This window comes from Heloderma suspectum, chromosome 15, assembly GCF_057233095.1.
Source record: "Heloderma suspectum isolate Gila_16-S chromosome 15, 16-S_ref, whole genome shotgun sequence".
NCBI classification, from domain to species: domain Eukaryota; kingdom Metazoa; phylum Chordata; class Lepidosauria; order Squamata; family Helodermatidae; genus Heloderma; species Heloderma suspectum.
Window position 1 is genome coordinate 7,239,124 of NC_139472.1, and position 20,595 is coordinate 7,259,718.

The 20,595-nt window shown below is 51.8% G+C and overlaps 2 protein-coding genes across 7 annotated transcripts in view; both read left to right on the forward strand.

Annotated features, from left to right (window-relative positions):
• Window positions 1-8,943, forward strand: part of H6PD (hexose-6-phosphate dehydrogenase/glucose 1-dehydrogenase) — a 23,045-nt gene extending 14,102 nt beyond the window's left edge. For all 5 annotated transcript variants that reach the window (XM_084822355.1, XM_084822354.1, XM_084822356.1 and 2 more), the window contains 3 exons: window positions 626-895; window positions 2,824-3,202; window positions 3,819-8,943. In XM_084822355.1, the coding sequence (XP_084678481.1) occupies window positions 626-895; window positions 2,824-3,202; window positions 3,819-4,800 (1,631 nt within the window). In that variant the 3' untranslated portion in view covers window positions 4,801-8,943. The remainder of the gene's footprint in view (window positions 1-625; window positions 896-2,823; window positions 3,203-3,818) is intronic.
• Window positions 8,944-18,466: 9,523 nt separating this feature from the next.
• Window positions 18,467-20,595, forward strand: part of SPSB1 (splA/ryanodine receptor domain and SOCS box containing 1) — a 50,272-nt gene continuing 48,143 nt past the window's right edge. For both annotated transcript variants that reach the window (XM_084821796.1, XM_084821794.1), the window contains exon 1: window positions 18,467-18,815. The gene's annotated coding sequence lies outside the window, so the exon portion shown is untranslated. The remainder of the gene's footprint in view (window positions 18,816-20,595) is intronic.

Consider the following 20,595-nt stretch of genomic DNA (forward strand, 5'->3'; position numbering starts at 1 on the left):
CTGGGTTGGTGTACGGTTTCCCTCCCCAAATCATGTGTGCTTAGAACACTCTGCAGCTGCCTTCCCTCAGCCTGGTGCCTTCCAGATGTATTGGACTACATCTCCCATCATGCTGGCTGGGAATGCTGGGAGTTGTAGTCCAACACATCTGGAAGGCACCAGGTGGGGGAAGGCTGCTCTACAGTGCTGGACAAATCTTAATAAAAATAAATAAATCATTAACATAAATAAATATAAAGGTAAAATCATCATCATCAACAAGAAATATTTCATATATTAATAAGTAATATTATTAATCATTAATAAATATTATTAATTATGTTATTATTAATAATAGAATTGGTGCCATTAAATATTATTATTAATATTTAGTATCGTTATCATTAGCAATATTATGAATATTCTGTGTTGCAAATTGCAGAATACGTAGAGCCCTGGTTTATTTATTAGAGGTACTTCGATCCTGCTTCTTGTTTGAATAAATCCTGAAGTGGTTTCCAAAGACAATACCAGAAGATGCATAATAGCCTTGTACCAACGGAGTGTTTCAGTGGCTTATCCCCTGAAATCCCTGGCTAATTGGGCTTCTCGTCTCCGTTCCCTTCCTCTCCCACCCCGCGCGCAGACCGCACCAGCTTCTACGAAGAGTACGGGGTCCTCCGTGACATCCACCAGAACCACCTCACCGAGGTCCTGACGTTCCTCGCCATGGAGCTGCCGGCGAACGTCAGCAGCTCCCACGACATCCTCCGGAGCAAGCTGCGGGCTTTGGCCGCCCTGCAAAGCCTGGAGAGGAGCAGTGCCGTGATTGGCCAGTACGAGGGATACAACGCCCATGTGAGGGAGGAGCTTCAGAAGGAGCCGAACTATTTCAGCCGGACCCCGACCTTCGCAGGTACGGCTGATACCCGGGGTGGGGGTGGTGCTGAACTTTGGGGGTGCGCGGAGAGGCTTGGTCGCCTCGCTTTGAGGCTGTCGGGGGTTAGCAAGTGATTGTGTTTTTATCCCGGCCTTCCTGCAGTGAGCTCAAGATTTCCCCCTTCCCTATTTTATCCTCACAGTTACCCTGCAAGGCAGGTGAAGCTATGTGTATATGTGTGTGTGTGTGTGTGTGTGTGAGAGAGAGAGAGAGAGAGAGAGAGAGTAAAGGGCCCAAGGTTCCTGGCTGGGCAGGGATTTGAACCCACCCTACCTGGGGGGTCCCCAAACTTTATGAAACAGTGGGCACATTTGGAATTTTGAGAGTCTTGTGGGCGCTCTCACAAAATGGCTGCTGTGGCAGGGTGTGGCTGCCACAGTGGGCATGGCTGGTAAAAAATGCCCAGAAGGCAAACTGGTGAGAATAAAGGAAAAGTCACTTGCCCAAGGACCAAACTCCAAGAGGTGGGCGGGGGGTCTCAGCCCCAATGCACAAAACCACTCTTTGGAACCCAAATAAAGGTGGCGTTGGGCAGAAGCCTTTCGCTTTGCAGCAGGCCAGCCTTCTGTTGATTGCTGTATTTATTAAAAATCTCATGGAATAAAATAAAAATCAGGAGAGGCACCGAGCCTGACAGGTGTTGATAGATGTCCCTGGGTACCATATTGGAAACCCCAGTGCTAACCACCACACCACACTGGTTCTAACATGGAAAGATAGGTCCTAGCTGCCTTCATTCTGAATGTACCTAACTCCTCCCTAAGGGGTGAATGCTGAAAAAAGCAAGGTTGCTTGTAGTAGTAGTAGTACATTTTTTATATCCCACCCTTTTGCCTCTTGCAAGGAACGGAAGGTGGCTTACAGGGTTCTCTTCTTCTCCATTTCATCCTTGCAACAACCCTGTGGGGTAGGCGAGGCTGACAAACAGTGACTGGCCCCCAGTGAACTTCATGGCCGAGTGGGGACTTGAGCCCAGATCTCCCAAGTCCCAGTCCAATGCTCTAACCACTACACCCCAGTGTTTTCACACTGCTGGACTCGGAGAGAGAGAGAGAGACCCTCTAGGGTCTTTTGAACCGCAGAATTGCGCCCTCTTCCCTCCCTCGGTGGTTTGATAGGGAACATCAGAAGCTGCCTTATACGGAGTCAGACCGCCTAGCCCAGTACCGGCGACCCTGACTGGCAGCAACGGCTCCCCACGGTTGCAGGCAGGAGTTTTTCCAGCCTGACTGGAGGCGCCGGGGATCGAACCTGGGACCTTCTGCATGCGAAGCGGGGGCTCTGCCACGGAGCCACAGCCCTTCCTCTGAGCCGCAGGAAGTGGAAACCCCAAATACAATCTTCCGAACCGGGTCGCTTCTGCCCTCTCTGGCTCCCCGTCCCTGTAAAATGCCCTGCAAAGGGATGTTCTGCATCCATTAGAGTACTAGGGCATCTTCCCCACCTTGGCAGCCTCCAGAGGTGTTGGACCGATCTTCCCATCATCCCCAGTTGTCGCGGCCTGTGGGGCATGCTAGCTTGCGTTGATGGGATTTGCTGTCCAACGAGATGTAGTGGGCACAAGGTCGGGGAGGTCTGGACAATTGTGTTCCTCTTGCGTATTATTCACTCTTCCTCCTCCCTGTGTGCCAGGGGTGGGCAATTGTGGGTGGTCTGGGGGCCAATTTCCAGACACCCCCCCCAAGTGGCCTGCCACAATTTGGCAGCAAGCCAAAAAAGCCACCTTTCACTTGAAAACATGCTACGTGCGGCACTTCTGAGCCTCCGTAGTGACTTGGTGCCGAGTTTTGGCGGCAAGCCACTGTTTTGGTTTGCCACGGCCTTGTGGCGGCAGGAGCAGCGAGGGCCGTGAGTCGCCCAGCCCTCCTGTGCGCATAACAGACTGCATCCTCTCGTCGTTTCAGGTGTGTTGGTTCAGCTGGACAGCCTCCGCTGGGAAGGGGTCCCCTTCATCCTCACCTCCGGCAAAGTCCTGGATGAACGGGTCGGCTACATCCGCGTCCTGTTCAAGAACCAGGCCTTCTGCACCCAGAACGAAACGACATGGGACGCCGAGCGTAGCCAGTGCAAGCCCAGGCAACTCATCTTCTACATCGGCCACGGGGAGTTGAATTCCCCTGCCGTCCTTGTGAGCCGCAACCTGTTCAAGCCCGTTATGCCAGAAAGCAGCTGGAAGGAAGTCCTGGACCGCCCAGAGTTGCATCTTTTTGGGCAGCCCCTATCTGATTACCACGTGTACGTCCCTGTGGTGGAGAGGGACGCTTATTCCATCCTGATCTCCAGGTGAGAATGGGAGAACTAGGGATGGTTGAGCTTGCCAGAATTCTCCGAACTTCATTTCCATGCTCAATTTGGCTTCCTCCCATTCTCACTGGCGACCTGCTTTCATTTCGTTTGAACAGGAAGAGTGTGCATTTTGAATGGGAAGAGTGTGCATTTTTCAGAAGTACGCACTCCCCCCTCATTTCTTTCTTGACTAAAGAACAAAAATGTTCTTTAAAAAAAGTACGCACTCCCCCCCTCATAGTCTTTCTTGACTAAAGAACAAAAATGCAAATTTTTTAAAGTGTGGATTTTTTAAAGTGCGCACTTTTTAAAGTGCGCACTTTAAAGTGCGCACTTTTAAAAATGCACTTTAAAAAATCCACACTATAAAGTATGCATCTTAAAAAACCAACTATAAAGTATGCATTTTTTAAAGTGTGCATTTCTAAAATACATTTCTTATGTGCGTTTTTTAAAGTGCGCATTTTTTAAAGTGCACATTTTCCAGACGCAAGTTTGGGAATTTGCAGTCGTATCTGGAGAACATGTTCACATTCGTGTTTGGGGTTGCGAACGGGGTGTTTTCAAGTGATTTGCGAACTGAAACACAATTCTCGTCCCTTCCTTTCGACAGGATCTACCACAGCAAGAAAGACTCCTTCATCACCACGGAGAACCTGCTGGCGTCTTGGGGTTTTTGGAGCCCATTGCTCGACAGCTTGGCTAGCGAGGTGCCCCGTTTGTATCCTGGGGGTCGAGAAAACGAGCACCTCCTGGATTTTGAGATGGCGGGCAGAGAGGTGTCCTTCGTGGTGAAAGAGACCATCGAGCTGATGGATGCCAGGGACGAGCAAATGCCGGAGAAATACAAGACCATCCAGTCCAGATTTCGGCAAAGCCAGCTGATTACCGCTTGGTCAGAGGAGCTCATCAGCCGGCTGGCATCAGACATAGAAGCAGCTGCCACGAGTGCCATCGGGAGGTCCGGGGAATTCCACATGGCATTTTCGGGCGGGTCGAGCCCCCTGGCTCTGTTCAGGCAGCTGGCTATGCACCACTACGGTTTCCCCTGGAGGCAGACGCATGTGTGGCTGGTGGATGAGCGCTGTGTCCCCCTCACCGACCCGGAGTCCAATTTTGGCAACCTGTATGAGCATCTGATCCGTCATGTCCGGGTCCCCTTCTTCAACGTCCACCCCATGCCGGTCCACCTCAACCGGCGGCTGTGCGTGGAGGAGGACAAGGGGCCGGAGCTGTATGCCAATGAGATCGCCGCCCTGGTGGCCAATGCCAGCTTCGACCTGGTGCTGCTGGGCTTGGGCAGCGATGGGCACACGGCGTCCCTTTTTCCGCACTCCCCTGCTGGCCTGGAGGGGACCCAGGAGGTGGTGTTCACCGAGAGCCCCATCAAACCTCACCAGCGCATGACCCTCGCCTTACCTCTCATCAACAAAGCCAGGCGGGTGTCGGTGCTGGTGATGGGGAAGGGGAAACACGACATCGTGACGGTGGTCAGCAGGGTGGGGCACGAACCCAAGAAATGGCCGATTTCAGGGGTTAACCCCAGCTCCGGCCAGATTGCGTGGTACGTGGACTACGAAGCTTTACTGGGATGATCCGTGGGGATTCGCTGCTGCTCTTCCTCGTCTGTCCATCCCTGCAGCAGAGTTCCCGAAACTGCAGCTGCTGAAAATCAACTGACTGTTAATGACAAGAGTGTATGATGTGTGTGTGTGTTTTTCTTTCTGGATCAGACCAAAGTCTGTCTATTCTAGGGACAGCCACCGGGGTGCTTCCTGGATGTTTTGAACCACGTAATCCCTAACCATTGACCATGCTGACAAGGGCTTGTGGGAGTTGTTCTACAAAACGTTTGGAAGGAACCATGGCCTACCCCAGTCTAGTCAAACATTCAGCTTCTAACTACAACCAGCCAAGTGTCTCCACCGTCCCGGAAATATACAAACAGGGCCCCTTGTTTGCCCTTAACATGTTCTTCAGGGGTACACTGCCTCTGTACTTGGAGGTAGGCTCCATGCAGCTGTTCTGGCTAATAGTCTTTGATCAGGCTATCCCCGTGAATAGTCCCACGGATTTGCCTAACCTTTTTTCCCCCTTCTATAAAGCCATCTAAGCCGGCGGCCATCGCTACATCTTGTGGCTGTGAATTCTGTGGCCTTGGAGCTTGCGAGTGAGGAGTTCAAGTGCTGAGACACATTTCTCAGCTCCTCCTTCTGCCATGGTCAGGTTACTTCACCGCTGTGTGCCTTGCTTTCCCGTCTACTCGAGAAGGGAAGGGGGATTATAAAATGACCTTACTTAGCGGAAACACCCTAGGTTGACATTTTGTAACCTGGGGTATTATCCAGTGTTAGTCCAACTTAGAGTAGACCCATTGAAATGAATGGAACAAGTTAGTGATGACTAACTTAAGATCTAGTTATTTCAGTGGGTCTACTCAAAGTAGGAGTAACATTGGATCTTACCCTTGGTGCCCACTAGATGTGTTGAATTGCAACTTCTATCATTCCCAGCCAGACTGGCCAACGGTGAGAATGCTGGGAGTTGTGGGCCAAAACATCTGGGCAGCAGGCAAGCACTGCTGGGTCACGCCTTTGTGTCTATGGATAGTATCCAGCGTTAGTCCTACATACAGTAGACCCATTAAAATGAATGGAACTGAAGTTACAACTGACTTCAATCTCATTCATTTCACTAGATCTACTCTATGTAGGACTAACATTGGATGCTACCCATTATATTCTGCACTGGGGGGAAACGCCAACTGCCCACCTTCTGAATAAATTATGCAAATTGAGCAGAATTGTTTTGCATAGCCTGGGTCTGCTGCAAGACATCCACTGGCTTCTGAGATCTTGCTGCACATTGCGTGAGGGGCGTTAAAATACCAGCCATCCCCAAACCCTCCGCAGCCTGACCTTTTTTTGCATGAATATTTGGAAAGAAGTCTTGTTCAGTCCAACAGGGCTTACTCCCAGGAAAGTAGGACTTGCGCCCTGATCCAACAAGGCCTTCTGGTTTTCAGGAAGCTTAGATGAGCCCCAGAGTCTGCACTGGATTGCACTTTTAGCATGAGCGTTCGCTCCTTGAATCTGGAATAGAATAGTGAAAGAGAGGAAAGCTAAACTCTGCCACAAGGTGGTGCTATTGCACAGGCTTGGGTGGCCTGAAAGTTTATTTGACTTTATTAGGTGATTCTTTCGTGCAGAGTAAAGCACGCGGCTTTCGAAATCGTAGAAAAAGTGACTTTCGGAGTGTGCTTCATTCCACCCTGTGGTTCCTTGGCAGCTTCTCGGGGGTTCCTCAATGAGCAGATCAGTAAACGGAGGACAGGCATGCCAGCCTGCTGTTGATCTTCCTGTAAAACTGCCCACATCTGCATGACTTGTGTACCCCAGATGAGGGCTTGGCAGCAGATAGATCTGCAGATGTTTGGGGCTTCAACTCGCGGAAGCCCCTGCCAGCATGAAATGCCCACCCCCAACAGAGGCCGCTCACCCTTTCCCCCTTCCGGAGCAGTTGATCGTGCAGAGACTTGAAAGGTTGTCACAGAGAGGAAGGCCAGGATCTCTTCTTGATCATCCCAGACTGCAGGACACGGAATCATGGGCTCAAGTTACAGGAAGCCAGATTCCGGCTGAACATCAGGAAAAACTTCCTGACTGTTAGAGCAATACGACAATGGAACCAATTACCTAGGGAGGCGGTGGGCTCTCCCACACTGGAGGCGTTCAAGACGAGGCTGGACAGACATCTGTCAGGGATGCTCTGACTTGGATTCCTGCATTGAGCAGGGGGTTGGACTCGATGGCCTTGTAGGCCCCTTCCAACCCTACTATCCTAGGATTCTAGACGTGCATAGGCCAGTTCCTCTGAAGGGACCTTTTTGGGTCCCCCCTTTAATTTAACTTGTGTAGAGCAGAGTTTGGGAATTAACTGCCAACGTATACTAAGATGTGCCTTCAAGAAATGCCACCCAACTGTGCAGCGGATGGACAGACGCTCCCCCCCTTTGTACAGCCGGCCCGCTGTGGCTTTGAATTCTCCTGATGCTTCTAAACTGAAAGAAGACGCTGTCCACATTTCCATGGACAAATCGATGGCTGGTGTTTTGTATGTCTTGGGGGGGGGGTAAGAAACACACTGGAAATTGGGTTTTTAAAAATTATAAATATTTTTATAATATATAATATAAAAATAAAGTGACAATTTGCAAAATAAAGCCTTTTACGCTTGCACTGAGCAGAAAAGTGTCTTTGCTGTCTGTATGTATATTTTGGCTTTCTTTTGCCTGAAGGAAAAGAAATAATGCAATCTCTTATAGCAGGGTTAGGTGACCTGGTGCTCCTCCCAGTGGTTTGGACTACTACTCCCATCATCCCTGACCATGTGTGAGTTGGTTCTTGAGTGTTGATACTTTCTGGCGCGGGTTCAGGGCTGCATGCGGCGGGCCAGATTTCTGGCATGGACAGCACTTGATAGTGTATTGTCTACTCAGAACTAAGTCCCACTGAGTTCGATGGGGCTTGACTCCTGGGTTAGTGGATAGAGCTGGGATGGGGAACCTTTGGCCCACAGGCCTAATGCGGCCCACGGAGGTTTCCTATCTGGCCTGCATAGGCTTCGGCTTCCTCCACACATCCCGTCCCCTGGAAGCAACCGGGGTATAGGGCGGAGGCAGTGATAGGAATCCCTGTGATTATCTTCAATCACAGATCAGAGACCACACTGGGGATTCCCCTGTGTGCTGCTTCCAATTGGAGAGGGGATTCCCTGGATGGATGGAGTAAAGCCATTCCAGCTCAGTTCGCTTTGCTCCTTGGATGAGGAGGAAGGTAACACCCTTCCCCAGTCATCTGTTGCCAACATTAAGTATTTCAAGATAGACTGCCTATGACCATAGAGGTTCCATTTGGTTAATACCTATTGATAGACTCCCCAGGGATTGGTGTGATCCCCCTTTACTGACAGCCATTGTCACAGCTTGGGACGATGAATCCCTTAAGTCAGGGGTGCTGAAGCCTTTCAGCCAGAGGGCCAGATTCCATCTCGGAGAAGCTCTTGGGGGCTGCATTCCAGTGGTGGACAGGGCCCAGATTCCAAAGAATTTCCAGCCTATTTTAGCTGGAAGCTCTTTCTGCCAGCAACTAAGCTTCAAGAGGGGCAATTCAACCGTTCAGAATGGGGAGAAAACGGCACAGAAGCCAGGAAGCTCTCAGGAATGACTGAGCGTGTGGAGATGTCTGGCAGCTCAGATTTGGAATCAGAATGGGAACAGCGAGAACAGAGGGAGGCACCTCCCTGGTGAGCCCAGATATGGTGAGACTTTCTTCCCAACACCTTGATGCACAGATGGCCCAGCCTGAGCAGCTCCCCCATTCCTCCACCACGAGAACTTAAGTTTCAGGGGAGGAGGAGGCGTGTGACTGGAAGGACGCCAGGGTCCGTGGCAGAGCGAAGCGGGAAAAGTTAGTGGCGGGGCTCAGACGCTCCGCCCGGTGGGCCACTCGTGGAAGCCAACGTAGGAGGGAGCCGCCCCAAGGGAGGGGCATCCCCGCAAAGCTAGTCTGGCAGAGAAGTTCATGCCCAGACTGCTGGCAACTTCTCTCACTTCCACTTCATCTCCTCCACTGATATTTGTAGATGTGTGGATGAGCTAGTTCTGTGCAGTCTGAGAGTTTCCTAGAATCTGCATTTGTAAAGAAGCGAGTGGTTTGCTAATAAAGCCAGCCGTTTTGGCCTGAAGCTTTGTTTCCTGGAGTGTGTGGATGGCGAAGGGGGAGGACGAAGGAACCTGACAGAAACCACCAAACGATTGGGGGTTGGAGTAAGGGAGGTAGAGGGCCTCGTCCCTTTCCTGTGGCTCATCTGTGAGACCCCGAAGGCCAGATTGGGACTCCAAGTAAGCTGGATTTGCCCACCGGCAGCTTTAGGATCAGCTCTCAGGCCATACACGAATCGAGTGAAGAGGGACTTAATTTTGCCTGGCCTGGGCCTCTTGATTCCACTGAGTGTGGACCAAATCCTAGCATCTTGAGCGAGGATCCGAAGCATCTCTCAGCAGTAGGAATCCAGGCAGTTCCAAAAAGTCACTCAACAGTGTCTGTGTGTGTTTGTAGTTTAACTGGAACCAGCTCACTCCAGTTTTTCCTCCTCCTGCAGAGAGCTGGCAGATTTCCCCAGCAGCATTGCAGCTGTATCGCCGGGGAGCTCCAGCAGTGCCGTGAGCCACACGATCTTGCCCTTTGCATCGGGAGCCGGCCTGGCGTTTCCCTTGACGAATCGCTCCTTTTGAGAGGAGCCTCCCTCGAAAATCTCTTGCGCGTCGGCACTTTCTTTCTCCCCACCCGCTTTCTTCAGTGCATCACCTTTCCTCCCAGTTCCAGCACCAACGCCACCTCCTTTCAGAGGTATCTTCTTCCTTCGCCCAGGAGACTGTGAAGTCCTTCCGAAATCTGGCTGGTTGAGAGAGCAGCAGAGAGCCTGCATTTGTCTGCCCGGCCGTTCATTCCTTTCCTGCAATTCGTTCCTGTCATTTCTATGCTGCCTGATTGCCAAAGCTCCCTGGGCAGGGCAGATAAAATTGAAACCCCAACCACAACATGATAAAATCTGAATATAAAGTATTTAATGTGCAGAAAGATGGAAAACCTTTTAAAGCAGCCGAAAACAATGAACAATAAAGCACCAGGACCCAACAAAACTGCTGACGTTAATCCCCTGTCATATGCCATCAAATGCCTAGGAGTATGGAACCAATGACCTAGGGAGGCGGTGGGCTCTCCCACACTGGAGGCGTTCAAGACGAGGCTGGACAGCCACCTGTCAGGGATGCTCTGACTTGGATTCCTGCATTGAGCAGGGGCTTGGACTCGATGGCCTTGAAGGCCCCTTCCAACCCTACTATGTTGGATTCTGTTATTCTATCTATGCTATGCATCCTACTGCATCCATAGCATCCCACTATGCTATGATTCTATGATTAGAGGAGGGCTGCAGAACCAATTTCAGCTTGGGGGCCGCATTCCATTTCAGAGAAGCTCTCAGGGGCCTCATTCTGGGGGTGGGAGGGGCTAAAGGCAAAACAGGCAGGGGCAAAAATTCCAGCAGGTTGTAGCTTAAATCTCTTCCTACCAGTAACTCAGCCTTAGGAGAGTCTTTTCCACCTTTTAGAATGGGGAAAAAACTTCACAAAAGTCAGGAAAACACCAAGCAATCGGTGGTTGGGGGAAAGCGGGTGGGGCCAGGGAAGGAAGCATGGTCCTCTAGAGAACCCCGGAGGACACGATTAGCATCCCAGGTATGCCAGATTTGGCCCCAGGTCTGAGGTTCTGCAATCCTGGAGTAGAGGGCAGTCTTGACCTGGCACAAAAAGGTCTGTCTGGGCCTCTGTTGGTGTGTCCCTGCCTGTCTGTATCTGTCTTTGTGTGTCTGTATCTGTCTGTGTCTCTCTCGGTGTGCTTCGATGTCCCTTTGTGTTTGCTTGTGTCTTTCTGTCGCTGTGTCTGCGTCTGTCTTTGTGTGTGTGTGTGTTCTGGTCTCTCTGTTGGTGTGTTTCTGCATCTCTGTCTAGCTGGATGTGCCTGTCTGTGTGTGTCTGTATCTGTCTGTGCCTCGCCGTGTGCTTCTGTGTCTCTGTGTGCTTGTTTGTGTCTCTCTGTCGGTGTATTCCCCCACCGCCGTCAGCTGGTCAAACAATTGTGAAGGTTAGAGGAATCCCAGCTGTTCTGAGATAGCGTCCCAGGAAGGACTGGACCGAACAGACAGTGTTTTTTCTTCTTTCGGATATCGGAGTCCAGGGACTCTTCCGTCCGGCCTTCTCACGCACTTTCTTATCTCTGCAACTGACAGCCCGAGCCGAGGCTTCGCAGCCCACAGGGTCAGCATGCCACATCCGCCCTCTCTGAAATTACACCCAAGTGCGCTGCAAAAGAACACATCTCTCCCTCTCTCTCTCTCACACACACACACACACGAAACAGGACTTTGATGGTGTTTGGAGCAATTTTTGTCCCCTAGAACAGGACGGCTGGGCAGCTTTGGTGCCATTTGTGGTCACCAGATGGCGCTGCTCGAGGAAACCCTTAAGAGCGGGACACAGAGTGGCTGCAACACTCATTCATCAGTTTATTTCATTTCTATACCAGCCAAGAGCCAAAGCTCTCCGGGTGGCTCCCAAAAATTACAAACCCACAAATACAAGATAATAAAAAATAATACAAAATATTTTACATACAACATTTAGAACAGCTCAAAAAACCCAGTTACGACGAGAGACCCGGACATAAATGCCCCATCGTATGCCGTCAAATACCTGGGAGCAGAGGAAAGTCTTAACCTGGTGCCAAAAAGATGACAATGTTGGCACAAGGCAGATCTCAGTGAGGAGAGGGTTCCATAATCAGGGGGCCACCACCAAGAAGGCCCCCTCCCTTGCGTCCATCCGTCGGAGGAGTAACCTACCTGCAGTGGCCAGATAGGTTCAAGAGAGGTGCTGCACTGAGATCTTGGGGAGGGTAGGAACACACCCAACTCTTTTCTCCTTAACCCCCACCCCATTATATACAACAGTCAAGCAGAAAAGTGTTTTCACTGCAGAAAATGAGATCACTTCAACCTGTGTGGATGCCTTGCATTGTAGCAGATCTGTGTGTATGTGCGTGATGCTGTTTAGTTTTCTTCATTTGCCATAGAGCTCTCGGAGCACCCGATAGTTTGGTAGAAGAGTTGATCGATCCTGCGGGGAATGCTAGCAGACCGTGGGGTGGTGGTAACTTTTGAAGTGCAGATGCTCATCGTGAAAGTCTCCATAGCCACGCCCCCCAAGGAGAGGCTGAAATTGCAGGCAGCCATGTTGATCCATCTCAACAAACCAGTTCTAGCAGTTTTCATCTCCACGAGGATCAGGGCTTTGGTAAAGCTAATGGGTCTTAATTGCCCGAATGTCCCTGGAAGGACACCCCCACTTTACTTATGTATTAATTAATTAATTATACTTTCCCAGGCCCCACCCCCTTTCTTCCAACCACCCATCATTGGATGGTTTCCCACCTTTTCCGCCTCCCTCCCCCCATTCTAAATGTCTGAAATGCCTCTCCTAACCCTTAGTTACTGACAACAAGAGCTTTAAGCTAAAAAATACTGGCATTTTTCGTAATTTTGGCCTCATCCCATTTGCCTGTGGCTCTACCCACCCCTGGAATGCAGCACATGAGCTTCTCTGAAATGGAATTTGGCCCTCAGACGGAAAGAGGTTCAACACCCCTGGCCTAGCCATGGGGCACAACATCCTTACCTACGGAGCGTAGGCCTCTGTACTCATGCAGCGGGAGGAATTCTCAATCCCCGACGTGCGTAGGCCTTTGAAAGTGATGCCTGGCAGCTCCCGGCATTTGGAATGGTGCATGCCCAAACTCCAAAATCTGGCCATGTGCTTTCTTGTGCAGGGAATCCCAAATGGCTGGAACGTGTCAACAACCCTGCACCTTCCTCGGAGCCCAACAAAAATATGCCCCTGTCCTTACGAGTCAGCAGATTTCCTGTCTGCAGGCTATCAATGGTTTTTCTGCTCTTGCTTAGAATGTGTGTTTGGACTGGTGGGCGGGGGGGGGGGGTTGGCAGACAATCTCCTCTTACATGCTGCAGCCCAATATGGGTTTGCCAAGTGGCTAGCTCTTGGAGAGGGTCTGATTTAGTGAGGGGCATGTATCTCAGTGCGTATGCTTTGCATGCAGAAGCTCCCAAATTCGATCCCTGACTTGTCCTACTAAAAGAATCCGTTCTAAATAAATTGAAATCAGGACTCGCTTGGGATGTGAGATTGCAGAACAAGGGATGATAAGGAAATTTGATTGTGTTAATCAGGGACTCAGTAGTGACTAGGGTGTCTATGCACATTATAAAGACTGTTATGGCACAATCCTATGCATGTTTACACAGAAAAAGAATTCTACGCCTCCCAGCATTACACAGCTAGCCATGCTGGCTGGGGAATGCTGGGAGTTGTAGGACTCTTTTTCTGTCTCAACATGCATAGGATTGCACCCCCAGTGCATTTTGCTGTCAGTAGCTGTTGCTTTAAGAGAATAGAATGCAGAGCTACCTGTTTAACTTACTTTTTGACTCAACACCTCCAATTCCACTTATAGCATTTGAGGAAATGGATTGTAACCCACGAAAGCTCAGGAAATTTTGTGAACACATCTAACAACTAAAATGATTGGTCTATATGCATGCTACACTTAATCCTTAAAAGAATCGGGTAGCACGGTGATGTGATAACAAAGACCTCTGCCTTGAGAGCCACCCTCGTAGCAGACATTACTAGGATAAATAGACTCAGCATAATGGTACTGCTCGTGTTCCCCAAGCACATGCAAAGTGCTTTACCCAAGAATCAATTGCATTTTCAAAAAGACAGACTTGTGCTCCTATTTCAGATGCACAGTTTCTTCTTTAGGCAAAGGAAACGGGTTCCATTTTTAAAAACAGACCTAATGTCCAAGTGCCTCTGAGCAAAGATGCTGCTAGCTATATCGTTTATTACAGCAACCGTGCCCTGATGCATTGGATCTTGTGGAAATGGCTTCCTTTGTGTAGGGTTTCCAAGCATGGCTACCTTGATGGAGAGTCAAATGCTTGCTGCTGTTTTTTTTACTACGCTTGTGCACGATGTCGATACACTCAGCTGACAATCAAAATTGTATAAAGTTGGTGTAATTACTAGGTGTAATGCTGCAAACGTATGTCAAGGTGGTGTGCAATTACACTCGACTGTTTTCTTGTCTGTTGCATCCCCTGCTTGTTCCCTCACTTTTTTTTCACCTACATCACTGCCATTGTGTAAATAATGGTTCTTAACCAAAATGGTACCCTTAGCCGAGAAGACAAGCCGCTGAGGAGGCGAGATCCTGTTAGACTCAAAACACGGCATCCTGTTTTAGGAGTTGGTGTTACTTTCAGCCTGACATTTGCTAGAAAAAACACACACACACACACAGACTCTGAAAATAAAATTTGTTTAGCTCAGGGGTGCAGAACTAGTGTTTCTCAGAAGGCCCCGCCCTTCCCCAGGCCACGCCCCCAGACCCTAAATTGCTTTATGGTTTCCTGGCTTTTGAGTGGTTTTTTTCCCCATTCCAGAAGGTTGAAACACCTCTCCTAGGGTTTGGTTAATGGCAGTAAGAGCGGTGTTGTGGTTGGAGTGCTGGACCGGGAGTGGGGAGACCTGGGTTCAAGTCCCCACTCAGCCATGAAACTCACTGGGTGACTGTGGGCCAGTTGCTAATTCTCAGCCTCACCTACCTCACAGGGTTGTTGTGAGGATGAAATGGAGAGGAGGAGGATCACGTATGCTGCCTTGGGCACTTGGGAGGAAAGGTGGGATATAAAACCTCTGGAATGCGGCCCCCAAGAGCATCTCCAAAAGTGGATTCGGGATGTTCAACAGCCCTGGTCTAGCTTGATTGGATCAAGGCCCATTTTGTACAGCACTCGGCAGCCAGACAGATGCCTCGGGAAACTCCCAAGAAGGAGCCAAAAGTTCACAGAATTTAACTTAAATTAAAAGGACTTAACTTCTGAGTAAAACATACGTAAGCTAAGTAAGGACAGCATTTTGAGCACACTTAGATGAGAAGACCCTTGCGGTTCTTCGTCTGCAATCCCACACGCTCTTACCAGCCAGCGTGGCGTAGTGGTGAGAGTGCTGGACTGGGAGCTGGGAGATCCGGGTTCTAGTCCCCGCTCAGTCATGGAAGCTCACTGGGTGGCTTTGGGCCAGTCACAGACTCTCAGCCCAACCTACCTCACAGGGTTGTTGTTTGTGAGGATAAAATGGAGAGGAGGAGGAAGAGGAGGAGGAGGAGAATGTAAGCTGCCTTGGATTCCTTGCTAGAGGAAAAAAGGCGGGATATAAATGCAATAAATAAATAAATAAATTACCTGGGTGTAAGCCCCATTGTGCAACTTGCTTCTAGGTAAACAGGGTTGTGCTGTAAGACTCCAACCTTATGCACTTACCTAGGAGTTAACCCCATTGAACACAGTGGGGCTTACTTCTGGGTAAATCTGCATAGGATTACACTGCGAGGATACCTGATCGTTGCCTACTGTTTTTATCGAGCTTTGCTTCCAAGCAAATGTGCATTTGGATTGCAATATTTGTGCCTATATAATTACAGTTTTATAGTTAGAAGACAAGAGACTGTCTTATACAGAGTCATTGATCCATCGAGCTTTGTATCGACTACACCAGGGGTGGGGAGAAGGTAGATCTCCAGATGTGTTGGACTTCATCCCCCATATTCCCCAGCCAGCATGGCCAAGGGGCATGAATGCTAGGCGCTGTAAGCCAAAACATCTGGATGCATATTGCAGTGTGTCCATATAGTTCTAATACATAATTTACCGCTAAGTAAGTTATGTATTACAACTATACAAAAATATTGGGGGTTGGACTCAAAGGCCTTGTAGGCCCCTTCCAACCCTACTATTCTATGATGCGATGAATGACTTCCATAGGGTTTATTCCCAGGTAAACAACGTGACTAGGATTGCAGCCCGTGCATCAGGGGTGTGATTCGAAATGGCCCTGAGAGTAAAGTGCCCTTGAGTTCAATGGCATTTACTTCCAAGTAAGTATGCACGTCGATTGCACCATCTGTGTCTTATCTAGTCGCTTTTCTACCGTACAATCCTATGAGTCCTTACTTGGGAGCAAGTCCCGCTAAACTCAATGGGGCTTCCTTCTCCTAATCTCACGCCTCCTTTAAGAGCCTCATTCCTTTCCATAGGATTTACTCCCGGGTAAGTGTGCATGCACACATCCTTTGGATCTAGCCCCTGCAACCACCCCATCTTGCATCTATTTTAAGAGAATTCAAGTCTCATTGATTTCCATAGGATTTACGCTTACCGGGTAAGCGTGCATAGGTACATCCTTCTGATCTGGCCCCTGCAATCACCCCGACCTCGCCTCTCCTTTAAGAGGAGACGTCAAGACTCATGGATTGAGTGCCATCGCATTGACTCATGTGTAAAAACGTGTGTGCGTGCCTCCTTTGGATCCGTCCCCTGCAACCACCCGAATCTCATGTTTCCTTTAAAAGGAGAAGACAAGTCTCACGGATGCCCATGCATTTACTCGCGAGTAGGCGCGCACGCCTCCTCCGGCGGCCCCGGCCCCTGCAACTGCCCCGATCGCGCGTCCCCTTTAAGAGAAGACAAGTCTCACGGATGCCCATACATTTACTCGCGGGTAGGCGCGCAGCCTCCTCCGGCGGCCCCTGCAACTGCCCCGATCGCGCGTCCCCTTTAAGAGGAGAAGACAAATCTCACGGGTGCCCATGCATTTACTCGCGAGTAGGCGCGCAGCCTCCTCCGGCGGCCCCGGCCCCCGCAACTGCCCCGATCGCGCGTCCCCTTTAAGAGGAGAAGACAAGTCTCACGGGTGCCCATACCTTTACTCGCGAGTAGGCGCGCAACCTCCTCCGGCGACCCCGGCCCCCGCAACTGCCCCGATCGCGCGTCCCCTTTAAGAGGAGAAGACAAGTCTCACGGATGCCCATGCATTTACTCGCGAGTAGGCGCGCAGCCTCCTCCGGCGGCCCCGGCCCCCGCAACTGCCCCGATCGCGCGTCCCCTTTAAGAGGAGAAGACAAGTCTCACGGATGCCCATGTATTTACTCGCGAGTAGGCGCGCAGCCTCCTCCGGCGGCCCCGGCCCCCGCAACTGCCCCGATCGCGCGTCCCCTTTAAGAGGAGAAGACAAGTCTCACGGGTGCCCATACCTTTACTCGCGAGTAGGCGCGCAACCTCCTCCGGCGACCCCGGCCCCCGCAACTGCCCCGATCGCGCGTCCCCTTTAAGAGGAGAAGACAAGTCTCACGGATGCCCATGCATTTACTCGCGAGTAGGCGCGCAGCCTCCTCCGGCGGCCCCGGCCCCCGCAACTGCCCCGATCGCGCGTCCCCTTTAAGAGGAGAAGACAAGTCTCACGGATGCCCATGTATTTACTCGCGAGTAGGCGCGCAGCCTCCTCCGGCGACCCCGGCCCCCGCAACTGCCCCGATCGCGCGTCCCCTTTAAGAGGAGAAGACAAGTCTCACGGGTGCCCATGTATTTACTCGCGAGTAGGCGCGCAGCCTCCTCCGGCGACCCCGGCCCCCGCAACTGCCCCGATCGCGCGTCCCCTTTAAGAGGAGAAGACAAGTCTCACGGGTGCCCATGTATTTACTCGCGAGTAGGCGCGCAGCCTCCTCCGGCGGCCCCGGCCCCCGCAACTGCCCCGATCGCGCGTCCCCTTTAAGAGGAGAAGACAAGTCTCACGGATGACCATGTATTTACTCGCGAGTAGGCGCGCAGCCTCCTCCGGCGACCCCGGCCCCCGCAACTGCCCCGATCGCGCGTCCCCTTTAAGAGGAGAAGACAAGTCTCACGGGTGCCCATGTATTTACTCGCGAGTAGGCGCGCAGCCTCCTCCGGCGGCCCCGGCCCCCGCAACTGCCCCGATCGCGCGTCCCCTTTAAGAGGAGAAGACAAGTCTCACGGATGACCATGTATTTACTCGCGAGTAGGCGCGCAGCCTCCTCCGGCGACCCCGGCCCCCGCAACTGCCCCGATCGCGCGTCCCCTTTAAGAGGAGAAGACAAGTCTCACGGGTGCCCATGTATTTACTCGCGAGTAGGCGCGCAGCCTCCTCCGGCGGCCCCGGCCCCCGCAACTGCCCCGATCGCGCGTCCCCTTTAAGAGGAGAAGACAAGTCTCACGGATGCCCATGCATTTACTCGCGAGTAGGCGCGCAGCCTCCTCCGGCGGCCCCGGCCCCCGCAACTGCCCCGATCGCGCGTCCCCTTTAAGAGGAGAAGACAAGTCTCACGGATGACCATGTATTTACTCGCAAGTAGGCGCGCACGCCTCCTCCGGCGGCCCCGGCCCCTGCAACTGCCCCGATCGCGCGTCCCCTTTAAGAGAAGACAAGTCTCACGGATCCCCATACATTTACTCGCGGGTAGGCGCGCAGCCTCCTCCGGCGGCCCCGGCCCCTGCAACTGCCCCGATCGCGCGTCCCTTTTAAGAGGAGAAGGCAAGTCTCACGGGTGCCCATGCATTTACCGGCGGGTAAGCGCGCACGCCTCCTCCGGCCCCGAGCGCGCGTCCCCTTTAAGAGGCGGAGCGGGGCAGGCCGCCGGGAGGAGAGCTGGGCTCATGTGATCGGGCGCGCTCGGCTTTTAGCCGCCGTCTGGCGCCCGGGCGGGAGGCGGGCCGGGGCTGGGCTGGGCTGCTGGCGCTGGCGGGGGGCGCTCGCGCTGCTGCGCTGCAGGGCCTGATCCGCGAGAGCGGGCGGCTCCCTCCTCCGCGCACACGATGGGGGGCGCCGTGCGGGGCGGGCGGCGCCCCGGCTCGTGAGCTCGTCTGCACGCGGCTAGGCTGCCCCGGCTGCTCGCGGGTCCCTGTCGTGGGCTGCCTGCTTTTGTTCGGGGGGAAGAAGAGGGTCTTTCCCACCGTCCTGCAGCGAGCAGCCTTGGCCGCCAGCCCTGTGCTGTCCCCGGGTCCGGAGAGAGGAGGAGCTGATCTACCTCGGAATGGCTTACTCCAGATTCGTCGGGAGGTGAGAACGGGCAGGAGGCGGACTTGCCAAGTCGGGGTGAATTGTGGGCCTTTTCCTTTTCTCCCCCCGTCCCCATTAACTAGATAGGTTGGTGCCTTGGTTCGGATTCTGCGCGCCTGTGTGTGTGTAAACGGAGGGGAGGGTTTACTCCGGATTAATGAATCCTTCAGTTGTCTAGTTAGCCTGATGTGCTTGCGGAGTGGGCGTCTGGAAAGATGGTTTGGGGCGGTGGTGGTTGTTTGCCCGTAGCCTCTAGTAATGGTTTGTGAAGGAGAACTTTAAGGTATACTTGAGAGTAAGTCCCATTCAACTCTGTGTGCGTTTTTGGAAGGAAAAATGTGCCGAGATCACGTGTGCAATATTTTTGGAAATTGCCAAGGCAGGGAGTGGAGTGAGGGTCTTGATTTCCCAAGTCTAGAGCCCTCTAATGCTTTGGACTACAAGCCCCAGCATGGCCACTGGTCAGGGATGCTGAGAACTGTAGTCCAAATGCTGGTCCTGCGTATGAGGTGTGAGGATGAGTCAGTGGAGGGTCTGTGGAAGTGCTAACAGGGACAGCTTTTTAATTTTCTTTTTCTCTCCACTGGTTACTGGGAGTCGGTGGTCTGTACAGTTGGGCATGCTCCAGTCTTGGTTAAGCCCTTTTGCTTCCTGGCGGTCATATCTCGCTCCCATTTGAACTTCCAAAAGTCCTCAACTAACAGCTGTGTTGTGCTGTTGTTGAACTGTTTTAAAAAAATTAAACCTTCGTGTAGTTTTTAACTAGGACAAACCGTAGCAGTCCTACAGATATTTTGGGCTTCTTCAAGGCTGTTGCTGCCATAGAAGCGAGCTGGATTTGGGTCTGGGGTACACGTGGGTGTTGCTGGCTGGCCTTCCCGCTGACCCTGTGAGGTAGGCCTCTGGGGAGGAGAGCAACCCTTGTGAACTCTTTTGCTGCGCCAGTGTCAGATTTCTGCATCCTGCCCAGAGCTGGTCCTGAGGAAGCATTCTGAAATATTAGGTGAGCCTGGGAATTTTCCAAACTTCAGCTGGTTTTCCGTTCTCTGTGGTATATCTGGAGAATAAATTGCCACAGGCCACCCAGTGAGTCATAGTGGCTGAGGTGGGCCATGAATCCGGTTGCCCTGTTGCTGGATCGCTGTCGTTTTGGGTAGAATTGCTCCAAAGTACCTCCTAGGATAGCTTTGGGGGGGGGGGGTGAAAAACTGTATCCTGGCAGCTAATTTTTCAGTGGATCTGTTACTCCCTTTCCTGGCTCCATGGTGCTTGAGGGATCATACAACTGTCGGGTTTCAGTAATGGGGAATTTGTTACCTCAGGGGTGGGGAGAAGGTAGATCTCCAGATGTTCAGGATACCAACTCCGAGAAGCTCCTGCTGGCATGGCCAGTGGTCAGGAATGCAGGGAGTGGAAGGCCAAAAGCATCTAGAGATCTCCTTTTTGCCCACCCTTGTTCTCGAATCAGTGGTAGGTGATCTGGTACCCACCAGATGTTTTGGACTACAACTCCCATTACCCCCTGCCAGCATAGCCAGTGGTCAGGGATTGTGAAAAGTGGTTGTCCAAAACATCTGGAAGACCACAAGTTGTCCACTCCTGCTCATGATACATGAATTTGGAGCAGTGTTAGCGACCGATTGAACTAGACTACTATTAAAGGGAGTAAGTATTGCGTCCTCTCCTCTCTTGTGTGATCCTTTGTGCCTCCGCCGGCCGGATTTAGGCCCATGGGCCGGAGGTTTCCCTCCCTCGCCTTACGGGAATGGTAAGGGTTTAA